At 39.7% G+C, this 14347-nt stretch overlaps 1 protein-coding gene across 1 annotated transcript in view; it reads left to right on the top strand.

The window, feature by feature from the left end:
* The window catches only part of MRPS28 (mitochondrial ribosomal protein S28), an 86091-nt gene that overhangs the window by 6291 nt on the left and 65453 nt on the right, over window positions 1–14347 (top strand). Inside the window, exon 2 of the mRNA XM_035317220.1 lies at window positions 13480–13661. Coding sequence (XP_035173111.1) covers window positions 13480–13661 — 182 coding nt within the window. The remainder of the gene's footprint in view (window positions 1–13479; window positions 13662–14347) is intronic.

The following is a 14347-nucleotide window of genomic DNA, read 5'->3' as shown; positions in this document are numbered from 1 at the left end:
GGGTCAGATGTCTTGGGTGCTCTCAGCATGTGGATGGGTGGGAATCTGGGAATCTTGCTGTTAAGAGCTGATCCCAGCTCGTTTAGGACTGGGTGCAGGCATGAGGGAGGAGTATGTGTGAGCTGGGGGATAGCTGGGAGGAATGTGAAAAGCTGTGGACATGCAGGGCGTGGACATGCAGGGTCAGGGCCTTGTAGGAATTGCCTCCTAGTTCTTACATTTTCATCCCATCTCTTCCCATATGTTACAAAATGTAGTAAAAATATTTAGATAACAAACTCAAATCACTTATAGTTTCTTTTCCTATTACTGGTAAAGATACTGCAATAAGACTTGTCTCTCCTTTTGCAGAACGTGAACTTTCATCTGTGCTATGATCTTCACCTCTTTCCACCTATTCTTTCTCTAATGGCTTCATTTTGTTAATCTTATATTGACACAGTTGCAATGTTCTATAACTTTCTGCTGTAAAATAATCCTTTAAGAAAAATAGAGGTATACTTTGTTTTAATTGTATATATATATTGTTTACATTAAAAAAATAAGCAGGTTTCTTGTAAACAAATTAGATAGTGTTTTATGTTATCCAATACATTCTTTGCTCAGCACTGTTAGTATGTGATCCTTCCAGCTAGTAACCAGTATATTTTCTAAGCTGCATTTGAAACCCTTTATGGAAGTCTTGTTTTCCAGTTTCTGCACTGTGTACCTAATGAAAATGTGAAGATCACCGGAGAACCTTCTTTTTACAACAAAGTTGCTATGGAGTAAACCAGTGCAGCAGATTTATATGTACGTTTATAAGATTTTGGGGGTAAACCTTGAAGGTTTTGGTAGCATTATAGTGTGTTAGCAATGTATCTTTGCTGCTTTCTGGTATTATAAATGGGCAATTGATTTGCCTTACAAGAAGTTTCTAAAAAGGGACTAAAAGCAGCTGCAGATGCTTAATTTCCTTGTGAAATAGAGCTGTGATGTCTTTCCCCTCCCCAGATGTACTCTAAATAGTTTTATGCTGTTCCTCCTCAATGCAGTTGCTTAAAGTCACAGAAAAAAAAAGTATAAATACAAATTGTAGTCATGCGCATCTCTGTCATGTGCATCTCTGTACATAATACCAAAGAAATCCAGATTTAACCAAAACAGACCATACCTTTGGCACTTCTGAAAGAGGCAGGTATAGCCATAATGGAGTCAGAAGGCTCCAGTTTTTTTACTCACTATGCTAGTGCATGCAGCATTTCTTACAAGACATACAAGGGTAGTTTGAATTAAAACATTTACATTTGTGTTATGAACAGTGCTACTACATTTGATATAGCAGCATAGAGTAAGACATCAGTAATGAGTCATTTTACAAAAGAAATAATTAGCGTGTTTCATTAGCTTAAAGAACTGTTCTCATACTACATCTAGATGATAAGTCTAAGAAATACCCATCTTCAAACAGGTAAAAGCTTGAGAAAGCAATGTAAAGAGCTTGCTAGACAACAGCGAAGTTTTGATTTTTAAAGTCCAGTTCAGGAGAACCTGTTGCGTATTATGCACAGTGTACAAATCATATTCCTGTGATCTCTCTTTTTTTTTTTTGATGTCTGCATGATCCTACTTGAAAAGTGTAATTATGGGAGACAGAAGGATAGTTTTCACTGTGGTGTTTTCCTGGTTAAGTGCTACATGTATTTGGTTAATTGTTATTTGCATCTCTTTTAAAGATATGCTTAGTTCACAATATTACATTGTTCATTATTATGAGGACAATATGTATACAAATGTATTTTGACATACAAATGTAATGCATGCTCTCTGCACAGTTGAAAAGCTTTTAATTAGAAGTTATTCTGTATGCAAAAATAAAATTATATTCTTCAGTCAGCGTTGCAATGAGTACCAAAATGTGGAGCTTGATGGAAAGATAAGCAGAAGGAAAGACATTAAACACGAACATCAACTGCTTTCAAATAGTGAATGATGAATCTTCCATTATTTTAAAAATACAAGAGTAATCCTTTCCTAATCGCCAATCAAAATACAATTTTAAAATATTTTTTTCAAGTGTAATTTCAGTATGTGGGCTTTGGCTTAAAATTGTGTGTGCAGTGAATTGCGAAGCAAAATCTTGCAGAGCACTTTGCCAAGTATGACAGCAAATAACTCATAACGTCCTATGACCATGTTTGGTCCCTTTTGGATAATGCTACAAAATGTGACTGTACTATTCTTACTATAATTGACGTTAGGTCCTTTTGGTATTCTTTTTTTCTTTTGGGGATGAAAAAGGTTGGCAAATAGAAACTGTAACATGCACAAAGTGAAGGTATTCTTCAATGAAAATCAGTTATTTCCTCATAGCATGCATTTCCAATTAGCTTTGTAAATGTTTTTGTGCATTAGCCTGTTTCTTAGTCACAGCTCTTCCTAGGTGGGAGTCACTGAAGCAGCTGCAGCTCTTGCAGATCTTTGGAGTTACGTACCAGGAGATCTTGCTGCTTGCATGAGAGATTGGAAAAATGGTACCTGCACTGTTGAGGGTATAATGGGTACTAGCATAACTGAAGATTAAACAATTGTTTTTTAGGCTAGAAAAGATCACTTTGACTATCTAGTCTAGCTTTGACATAGAGCGTGGAAGTTTCAGCTGGAGACTCGTGGACTTTTAATAAAAAAAAATAGTCTCAACCATAATACTGGCAAGTAAGAACACAACCTCAGAGTTCGTGCCAGTATTTCTTGTAGTGTTTTGTGCCTTATGAAAGCAGCTTGGATATCCATGTAATGTAGCCTTCCAAATGGCGTTACCTAGAGGCTTTTTTTTTCCCAGTATTATTATGGTTTACATAGGACTAGATTGAAAAATAAAATAAGACATGCTTCACTTTCCAGGGCTTATAGCTCAGCCAGTTACAAATGGGTAGGTGAGAGCAGTTCTGCATTCTCCAGCTTACAGCTGAGGTGTAAAACATTGCCAGAATGTTTTGCCCAGGCTGCTCAGAAATCTTACCAAGAAGGTGGTACTTTCTCAGAAGTTCCTTGGGGGGGTTGAGGGTCTTCTCAGAGATTTCTGTTCACGTACACTCCCAGTGTGCACAGGGGGCTCTGAGACTTCTCCTAGCATGTTGTGTGCGGCAAGATCACTGCCAGGTTTTACTGTCAAGTTAGTGGTGAATGTGTAGATACCCCAGCTTCCATAGCTGTGCTACTTAAAGCCCAATCCTGCAGTATTAAAAAAGGAAAAAAAAGAAAAGGGTTTTAATGAAGAGTTCCTTATGAAATAGTATTAGATTTGCACACTGAATTAGTTGCCAAAAATCCTATCTTCAGTGAAATTTAAATGACTCTTTGCCAAAACACTTAGTCACCACTTCTCACCAAGGGATGCTCAAATGTCTAATTTCAGCTTTTTACTTGCAGGCTTTTTGGCTGAAAATGTTTGTTTATTTTGCTTTCTGAAATGAAACCACATTTTTCTTCTGTACTGAGGAGAATATATGGATATTCCTCTTTTGGTTGGAACAACTGAAGAAGTTTTGCTCTTTGGTGGTTCTTTAGGGATGGTTGTAGGTTTAGGTTTGGGATGGGAAATACCTCTGCACAATTAAAACCCTAAGTATGTGAGTTTTTGAAAGTTAATAAAGATTTAATAAAGATAAGAATGAAAACATAGCAGTCAATTTCCTTTATCCTATTCTAGGAAAAAAAAAAAAAAAGCTGTTCTCCTTTGCTATTTTTTTGGTCATCAAATCTGTGATGCCTTTCCTCTGAATTTTGAAGTTTTGCAGGAAAAGCCTTCAGCACTCACTGCTGTCTTCTTAGATACTAGTTTTGTAGTTCCGTATTTTATTGAAAAATGATTGTGTTTTCTTCTCTCTCCTGTTTTCTTCAAAAACTTGCCTTTAAAAAATGGATACAGACACTGTGCTTGTTTATTGTAAAACTAATCAGGGCTTTGCTACCATTGAGGGTGAATTCAAGTCATTGCTCAGGTATGGACAGAGCTTGGTGGATGTGGTGTCTGCTGGAATTCCTTGGCTTTTGTCTGTTAGCGCTTTTTGAACTACTGTTGTTCCCTTATCTGCAAGTCCCCATGTCTCCAGAGCGCATTTCCATGTTCAGAAGAACAAAGGAGACTTTTAAGCCGGAATGAAGAATGTTTGGCATCTAAGCTGTTGTGATCCCAGATAGTGCTTTTTAGCTACACTGATACGTGTTGAGCTTGGCTGTAGATTCTAAATGATGAACACTAGAATATATTAAAATCCTTGCAGCTAAAACACTTTCCTTAAGGAACTTGGGTTGTCATAGCATAAGCTGATGTGCAGGTGTTGTTTTCATCAATTGGACATTGAAACAGTCTTTGCGAGAAAAGCAAATCATACAAAGCTTTTTATTAGTATCTTTTTGCTTTCAAGCAAGGAAGTTTCCAGTTTTCTCCTTGATTGCTTTCAGAGCTGTCCTTTGTGACTTGGCAGTCATTAATCTTAGAGTTTTCCCTGAATCACTGCTTTTATTTCTGCTTTGAATCATGGGTCCTTCTTTTATGCTTTGCACTGTTTGCCCTCAGTGGCTTTATTAAATAACACAAATCTTGCTTTTGTTTGTCTTCTACAGTAGTTGCTAATAAAGGGTTTTGAGAATCAAGAACTGTATGCTTGCTGCTCGCCGTTATCTGTTTTCATGGAATAAAATGGAAAAATCTTTTGTTTTGTGGAAACTGAAGAGATCTTCCATGTCTTTGTGGTTGCCCAGTTTGGGCTGTAATTTCAATCTGTTGGCCAGCAGCATGAACTTCAGTTGTTTTGTTTGATTGTTTTAAATAGGACAAAACCTCTGACCACTAATAGGAGAGGAAATCTGGATATGTTATGATGGGGAAAAATTACAAAACGCGCAGTGGAATTTAAAAGAGCAAACTCTTGAATTTGTGCTATCTTTGGTAATGCTATTGGGGGACTTTGCTGAGCTTTAAGTCCTGCTTAACTGCTCATAAACTTTACTAGGTGAATTTTGCTGGCAGTTGTACTTAATTACTTGCATATTAACTAAAACTTGTGACCTAGTTTGCTTTATGCAGGGCTGTATGAAGAATAATCGTACTTTTTGTGTGTGTGTGTGTAGTTTCATGTTCTAGTCGGTGACAGTGGTAGTGGGGAGATGGTTGGGCCAGATGATCCTGGAGGTCTTTTCCAACCTTAATGATTCTGTGATTCTGTGTCTGCTGTGTTCATGAAATGTTTTGTTAATAATAGCTGATATTTTAATATTTGTCTTGTTGAATGTTGCAGAATTAAACATCAGGTTTCAAAACAGGCTGTAAACAGTAGTCAGACATCCTTGTGTTGGTGCTGATGGGTACCGTGTGTATTCTGCATGTGTGAGTGCTGGATGGTAGCTGGCAATATGCGAAATGTCTTCTTTAATACTACTTGAAACTAATGCTGCTTGGAATTAAGAGGATAACAACTAACTTGGTATTCTCTTTCAAATGGCATACTGGGGATGGCAAAAATGCATGTTATACTGGGGGGATAATTCCTGGCTTTGCATTGCCGCTCATGAAAAAGCCCGAGTGATGTTCTGGAGTCATGGTTCCGATTTCTTCCAGTGCTGCAAATTATGAGTAAGTCATGTACTGCATATGACAAGTACAAGTATTTTTAAGATTTGCTTGTCTTTTCTGATAATACACGTGCTGATAAGCCTGTGAACCCCTGGTATCCAGGGCTATAGCTCGTGCCATCTAAAAAAGGGAAAGTAGGCACTGACCTCCCTTGGAGTGGGATGCATAATAATGCAGGGCCTGTGGTATATTGAGGCGATTCTTGGTGGTGATTTCTGCACCTTGAGAGGTATTTTGCCAAGTGCAACTTGGTGTGCAAGAGCTACTTCAGAGCAGGAGACAAAAAGGCTGGGAAGGGAGGAGGCTGGGAGGACCCTGCAGGCAGGGTGGGGATGCTGTCTTGGTGGAAGATAGCTCTGTGGTGGCATGAGCCTGAAAGTGCAAGATTGGGTAGGTGTTCAAGAAATCTGCACTGGGCACTTATTTTAAAGTAAAGAAGTAGTAAGTATTAGTGGCAGCTTTAACTTTTAAAATACATTTTTTTTTCTAAGCTTTTCTTTCTGCTAATGCAAGTAGCAGAGCTTTTGCTTTAGGAAAGCTCTAAAATCACCACTTACCACTGAGCACAATGTCGTGAACGTGTTCAGGGTTGGAGGTATAGAAGGTACTTGAACTATTTGGTCAAGAGGAGACAGAGCTGAACGTCTTTGTTTTGACATGAGTGAAAGGCATGAGGCCAAAAGCCTGGACGATTATATTCGGAGACCAGAATAAAAAGCATTGAACTTCTCAGTAATGAACCGTAAGCATTAGGCCCAAATCGTTTAATGTATAAAAAGAAGGCGACCGCCAGAGGAATGGGTTGTACAACTTTGAGCTCTGGTTGCTTGTATGTTGAGATTTCAGTCACTGTTACCATACGTCAGTCCTCGCAGTGTTCCACTTGAGTCTTTGCCCTCGTTTCTCAGAAAAGCTTCAGTGTGTAGGGAAAAAGTGGTGGTGAAAACAAAGCGTGTTCTTTGATGGGTTTAGGAGAACTCCTGAGAACTCCTGTTAATGCTGCTTATGTATTTCTGGGTGAAGGGCCATTAACGGCTTGATGTAAGAGTTGGCAGTATGTTTTCAGTTTGAGTCAGTCCTGGTTGGTTCAGGATGATATTTTTGTGCAAAATGAAGTTTTGACTTAGTGTCTAAGCCAGAAGTCTTGTATGACTGTAGACTGAAATTACTGTTCATATTGCCTGAATATTTTAACAACTGCAGACTGATAATTTTTGAATGAATATTTAGTTGTACCTTGTTTACAGGGCAGTGTTGATTTCAAAGGGCTGATATTTTAGCAAAAACTACAAGTTGTTACTCATTTGATTTAAAAGAAAAATAGGTAAAGAACACTAGAGAGGAAAACAGTAAATTAAGTGTGAATCACTGTGATCTGTTGCGCCAGTAATCCCTTTAAAAACTGTTAGACAGTTCCTGGGATTTAGGTTTATGTCTAATTAATGCAGCACACTCGTAGTAGTTACTATGTAGGGAAAAGTAAAGTTTACTGGGCTAGTAGATAGCAATGGATTTGTTTAGGATGCTGATTGAAATTCCTGCCTTGTCAATATATACCTGATCAGAGGGAAGCTTAATACGTTTTAATATTCTTTATAGCAGGATCTCAGTCTCTGTTTCTTGAATAAAATATTATGTGTTGAAAGAGATGTCAGGAGGCTGTCTGTTCAGACCCCTAGCTCCAAGCAGCACAAACTTGGGGCAGACTATTCAGGACTTTTTCCAGTCAACTTTGGGTATCTCCAAGCCGTTGTGCCTTTAGCTATTGTAGCATCATGCTCAGCTCCCTGTTCCAAATTATTTTTTCCATTTTCTTGTTTTGTGTAACTAACATTGGGCAGAAAAACCTTTCTGGCTATGGGTAACAGTGCTGAGGAGACAAACTTCATGGTTCTGGAGGGTTGCATTCTTTGCATGCTGCTGGATGCTAATCTGTCATTCACCCTCTAATTGTAGCCCTCTGATTACCAATCTCCCATCTCACTCCTTCATGTTTCATCCGTATCTCTCACATTCCAACATGCGTGCTACTTGTCTTTGCAAGCAAACATAAAGCATATAGCTAGGGTTTTAAAGATGTCTTGCTCAGTGTGTGGGATAGGACCACCCTGCTCGTGTAGTCATAGGCTTTCCTCCATTGGAGTTGCTTCTTTAATTTGGATCTTATTGGGGTTTAAATCCATGGCTTTTTCAACTTGCAGAATATTCTGTTATCTAAAGAGATACATTTTTCTATTATTATTATTTCGCTATGTGCAGAGAGAATGGAAGGCATCCAACTATTTGTGAATAACTTTTGACCCTAGAAAATTAAAAGGAAAATGAAACAGGCTAGGCATTTAAGGAAAAAAAAAAGTCTTTGCACTTCAGGTATTTGAAAAGAATGTTCCCTTTGTGCTTCTGGACTTTTTTAATGGCCTTCAACTTCTGCTACTAGGTGAGTGATCAATGCATTGCATCTATCACAGCTGTATGGCCAACACTCCTTGAGAATCAAAAAAGAGCACTTAAATATGTTGTCCTGTTACCTTACTGTCTTATTATTTATTTTCTGCAGTGGCACTGTGAGGAATGCAGTGAAGGAGATTTGGAAATGGTGGAGGAAAGTACTCCTCCAAATGTCATTAAATCTCCTTTAAAATTTTTAGATAAATTACTTTCTTAAGAGAGCTCCTTTAGTTTATGGAAAGGAGAAGGTGCTGTGTTTTAGCTCACTCTCTGTTTCTTGACTGCCCACCGTAGCATTCTTGATGGCAGTAACCAGTGGAGTCTTCTGAAGATTATGTGTACTTGAATTAGATATTCATACTCTTGAGGAGTTTCTTTCCAGGAACCTGAATGGAAAAAACCTGCAGACTTACAGACCAGTGATACAATTCAAATACAATTCTGGTGGAATTTCTTGGAAAACTGTCCACAATGAAGAATGGCCAGGGGGTTCTTGGTACATTAACACTTGGCTCTCACTGACTTTAATCTCTGTTCTAGTAAGAATTGAGTACATCTATCAGTGTATAAAGATAGTATTTGGGTGTTTTATACAGATATCTCTTCCCAGGCAGGCTTTCAGATGGGAGAACTGTGTCTAATTTTTTCCTGCCAGGGAGATAAAGGAGAGGGATGTTATTATCTAGAATGGGCCATTTGTAGGTGATAAAAACAGGAAATCCATACAATGTTCATGTACCCGTCTTCACAACACAGAGATAAAAATGTCTCAAGCAACAGCTTTAGGGTAGCTTTAGCTACTGCATGTGTCATCACATGAAAGCAGCAAGAATGAGGTGAATGTGATTGATCAGCCGCACCAAGTCTAGTTGAAGGCCAGTACCTAGTGGTGTACCCCAGGGTCAGTGCTGGGTCCGGTCCTGTTTAACTTTCCATTAGTGACCTCCACGATGGACCAGAGGGCTCCTTCAGCAAGTGTGCAGGTGACACAACACTGGGGGGAGCAGTGAGTACACCAGAGGTGGAGCTGCCATCCAGAGGGACCCGGACAGGCTGGAGAAATGTGCTGACAGGAACCTCGCGAAGTTCAACAAGGGGAAGTGCAGTGTCCTGCACCTGGGGAGGCACCACCCCATTGAAAAAGACCTGATGGGGCCAACCTTCTGGGAAGCAGCGTGTCAGAAAAGGCCGTGGGGTTCCTGGTGGACGCCAGAGTTAAACAAGAGCGAGCAGAGTGCCCTCGAGGCCAAGAAGGTGGATGGCATCCTGTGCTGTGTTAGGAGGAGCATTGCCAGCAGGCCAAGGGAGGAGATCCTTCCCCTCAGCAGTGGTGAGACCACACGTGGAGTCCTGGCTCCAGCTCTGGGCTCCCCAGTAGCAGAGAGACCCGGGCATTCTGGAGAGAGCCCTGTGAAGGGCCGCGAAGACGCTGAAGGGACGGGAGCCCCTCTCTGGCGAGGGAAGGCTGAGAGGGCTGGGACTGCTCAGCGTGGGTCCGAGAAGGCCGGGGGGGATCTTATCAATGGTATCGATACCTGAAGGGAGGCTGCGGAGAGGCCAGAGCCGGGCTGTGGTCAGTGGTGCCTGAGGACGGGACAAGAGGCGATGGGCAGGAAGAGGATCAGGGGAGGTTCTGTCTGAACACCAGAAGCCCTTCTGTGCTGGGAGGTTGACAGAGCGCTGGCACAGGTTGCCCAGGAGGCTGTAGTGTGTCCTCCTTAGAGATACTAGAAAGGTGTCTGGACGTGGTGCTGTGCAAGCAGCGGTAGGTGAGTGACCCTGCTTGAGTGGGGGCTTGGACCAGGTGACATCTGGAGGTCCCTTCCAACCTGAACCTTTATGATTTTGTAGCTTTTCAAGTGTGATTGCCAAGAGATGAAGTAATTTACTGTGGATTGTATTATCACTTAAACAGCATTAGGTGCTGCTCAGTGCGTTCAGTGGCCATAATGGCCATCTTTATGGCTTTCTTATGAAAATGTCTTCCAAATCAACGTGTTTTGGATCCTCTGTACCTATCTCAGGCTTTGTCCAGATGATCTACATAAAGGGAAAGGCAGTTTGGCTTTTGGAACTGGATCATCTAATGTAGTGTCTGACCCTACAAGCATTCATTAAATTAATCCAAGCCATAGGTAGGCCTTACCACATCCTGTTGAAATATGAAAACAAAGCTGATTTTTTTCTGAGCCTTAACTTATTAGTGGAGTCCATATGTATTAGTCTACTGATGATCACATCTACCCTTTCTCTTTTTTTGAAACCAATTTTCTTGCTATTTGTTTGTGCTCTAAAGGAAAATTGAACACATTCTGTGGTGAAATGATAGCAGTTCTTATCATCAAAGTTTATAGTTCGTGGTTGTTGCTGCTGAATTCTTATTCATGCCTGTGCCTGTGGGCACTTTCACACTCTTGTGGATCCTGACACTCACCTGGTTCTTAAGTGATATAGTTTGGGAACTAGACCAGCTGAAAACTGTCCTTACAAGAAAGCGTATAGCTTTTGTTTGATACATTCCGTAAGTAGGCTTACTCCAGTTTAGGACAAGTTTTGGAGGTGTCATAAGGGGACAGGAATTTTGTCTGGCAGGGAGTGGAGAGGGCAAGGTGACACATGGCAGTGCCAGCTTGGTTGGTTTCAACATTTATGGAACGATATCCTAAATTAATAAGAGTGAAAGGTATTTTTGGAGGACCCTAGAGAGATTTTCGTCAGATGTTCACTCTCAGAGCAGGTGAAGTATTTGGAATGGAAGGCTGATCTCCAAAACACTGTGTTCTGAAAAGCCAGCATCTCTAGCAGTTCACGATCCTGCATTTTTGTCTCCGTCTTCAACATCATTTAGTCTGGAGAAGAGGAGGCTCAGGGGAGACCTTATTGCTCTCTGCAGCTACCTGAAAGGTGGTTGTGGGGAGCTGGGGGTCCTCCTCTTCTCACAGGCGATAGGACTGGAGGGAATGGCCTCAAGTTGTGCCAGGGCAGGTTCAGGTTAGAAATGAGGAGACATTTCTTCTCAGAAAGAGCAGTCAGGCATTGGAAGGGGTTGCCCAGGGAGGTGGTGGAGTCACCGTCCCTGGGGGTGTTCAAGGAAAGGTTGTACCTTGTGTTTAGGGGCATAGTAGAGTGGGTGACATTGGTGGTAGGGTGATGGTTGGACCAGGTGATCTTGGAGGTCTTTTCCAACCTTAATGATTCTATGATCCAATTTCAGTATTTCCTCTTACTGCTTCCAATGTTTTGCATTTGTTCTTGCAGCACTTAGAAATGCATCCCGTGCAATTAATTTTTGTGTATTTGAATTTAGAGTGCATTATGAATTCCTGTGCTTGAAACTTTATCTGATATTAGTTCTCCTGTATGAAGTCCTACTGCTCTGTTTGTGGTTTACCATCACCAGAATCTTTATTTTTGTGATGTGTGTCTGCATGCACATATGTTATGTGTGTGTTGGAAGGCATTTTGTTCGGTCCTTGTCCTTGGGATGTGGCATTTAAACTGTTCCAGTCCTGAGACATCAAATTGACCAGGTGTCAGTTCTCTAGCCTTTAATTCCTGAGGTTATGTCATGTCAGAACAGCCCATGTTGTTTGTGCATTCCATCGAATCTGGAATTCAAAACTGTTCCTTGTTTTGACTTCCCTGAGAGTAAAAGTTTCCAAATGTGCAAATGAAGATGATGTCATTATTCCCTGTTGGTACAAAATACAGATGGCTTTCCAGCATCTGCTTGCAGTAGTCAATGGGGACGCCTGTCCCCCCAGTTCAGTCATGTTTGGTAAATAGTTGGTTTGCAGATATGAGACATCTTTCTTCTGTGGTCTAGGAAGACATGGTTTTGATACTTTGATTTAAGCCATATGAAATTATGTTATTTAAATCAGGAAGAAAAAAAAAATCCTGGTGCGATTTCCACGATCCTGGTGCAAAATCCACAATGCAAGTGCTTCCCAAAGCTCTGTTCTTCAGTGTCATGGAAAAGCAGGGAGAAACAGTCAATGCTAGCCTCTATTCTGAGGACGTGGTAACTAGAAAATGAATTTATGTATTGTTTACAAATTTTAGATTTCAATTGCTTTCTTACAGATGAGGGAAGTTAAACTTCACGTTGTGAATCAAGCCCCAAGTTCCTGTGTGCTCAGCAGAGCCTTGCAAGGTCACAAACTTGGGTTATAAAATCCAGAGTGCCCATTTATCCTTACCACACTCGCATGCTGTGCTGAACATCCTTAGTCACTGGATATTTGTAATGGAAATAGTAATTCACCGTGAGAATCCTTAGCAATAGTATTTCTCTCTTCTTTGAGACTTTCTGGTAAAGTGGAGTGAATTTTCAGATGAGCCTTCTACTCTGAAGCCAATGTATCTCTAAATTGATAGTTACTTGATTGTGTTGTTCTGTTTAGTTCTTGTGTTGGTGTGAAAATAGTCTGAAATCTTGCATGAAGTAATTGTTCTCTCCAGTTAATTACCGCTAAAGGTGTGGGAAAAATTAATAGGCTCTAGTTTTGTGTACTTGTGCTCTCCTTTTTTTTTGTGACTTGGTTTATCCATCCATCCAATAGTACACTCTGTTTCACTTTTGGATTTCAGGTACATACTACTTCCAAAATGTGTGTCCTCTTTCAAAGGTGGTAATCTTAAAAAGTGGTCAAACCTAGTATATCAGAGGAAGCAGATACGAGAATCAGTCTCATTTTGATGTTTAACTGGGTATGTTTGTCTATTGTATAATGGGAAGCATGTGGTAGTCTCTTAGATCACAAACCAAAGATGTCTCTGTGAAGAAGCGCAGGAGGATATGTGTTCTTCCATTTTCCTAAGGAGTATGGGAAAGAACCATCATTATATTTATTTAGTTACTGAATTAAAATACCATTTGACATCATAGAGTAAGTATAAGAGAAGCGGTAATTCAATTTTTTCTTAATATATTAGATCCGTCCTGTGTATGCTTTCTACTTTTGCTGCTTTGGCAAAATAGTTTTTGTTCTTTAAAATGAAGATTTAACTATTATTCATTTTTAAACATTTGCATACATAGCTGCAAGGTACTAATTCCGCCTCATTTTTCACCAAGGAGAAGATATGGGATATATCTGTTGCAGGCCTAATACTGGGAATACATTTTTAAGTCAACTTAGCAAACCAGTAATAGAAGATGTTTTCATGAGACTCTGAAGACGCAAAATGTCACATTTTTGTGTGACTGAGTTAATGAAACCTTAGTCTTCAATGTATAAAATGTTTTGTGTTGGAGGATAGAACAAATGACTCCATAGAAGTGTTACTAAAAATGTGCAAAAGACCTAAAATCTTTACTTGTAATAATCCTTTTTGTACGTTAAAAGTTTCAGGTATTTCTTCCTCCAGCTGGTCTATTTTGTGAAATGAGGACTTTTATTTATCTGTAGGTTCCTTCAGAGAAATCGGAATCCTTTGCATCCATGCTGAGACGTTCACCTTTGATTCAGATGGGACCTGCCAAAGATAAGATTGCCATTGGTCAAATATTCCACATTGTAGAAGACGACCTTTACATAGATTTTGGTGGCAAGTTTCACTGTGTGTGCAAAAGACCAGAAGTAGATGGAAAGTAAGTAATAAAGTGGTGGTAAGCAATTAAAATAGGGGAATGATGAACTGAAGTGCCTAAGTAATTTAACTTGATTATTTTCTGGACGGAACTTTCATAGTTTGTGTGAATTATGTGGTTTAAACTAGGGAAGTTAGTACTTTCATTCTGCACAGCATTTTATCACAGACAGATCTGTCTAGCTCATAAATCATTCTTTTGTATGCAAATTCCTTTGTAAACTTGCTTTATTGATACCTACATTATTCACGAAGACCGAAGGGAGTTACTTTTTCTTTGAGAGGTGGGTTGTTCACAGAACACCAGTTATGGTTCTGAAGTAATTTGCTGGCATTTTCTATTTTGTGTTCATTTGAATATACAAGTTAACAGAATTTTTCTCCTGCTGAAATTCATGTTGGCAGCAAAATGATAATGGACTGCATAGTTTTGTGATAGGATGACGTTATATGTGTGTGATTTCACTTGTCCTGTTTGATTCAACAAAGCTAACGTGTTCTTCAGTTTATTTTGTGAAAGTAACTAGATTGTTATTATTTCAGTTAAAGAAACTCAGTTATGGTATTGCTTCAATTACAGATAAGGAAATATGAGTTTAAGAAGTTCTTACAGTAAAAGTAACATCAGCTTTTCATAGTAAAGGTAGTAAACCTAATCCATCCACCTCTGTAAAGTGAACTTAGGAT

The sequence above is a fragment of the Oxyura jamaicensis genome, chromosome 2 (assembly GCF_011077185.1).
Source record: "Oxyura jamaicensis isolate SHBP4307 breed ruddy duck chromosome 2, BPBGC_Ojam_1.0, whole genome shotgun sequence".
Taxonomy (NCBI): domain Eukaryota; kingdom Metazoa; phylum Chordata; class Aves; order Anseriformes; family Anatidae; genus Oxyura; species Oxyura jamaicensis.
This window is presented reverse-complemented; position numbering and strand designations above follow the sequence as displayed.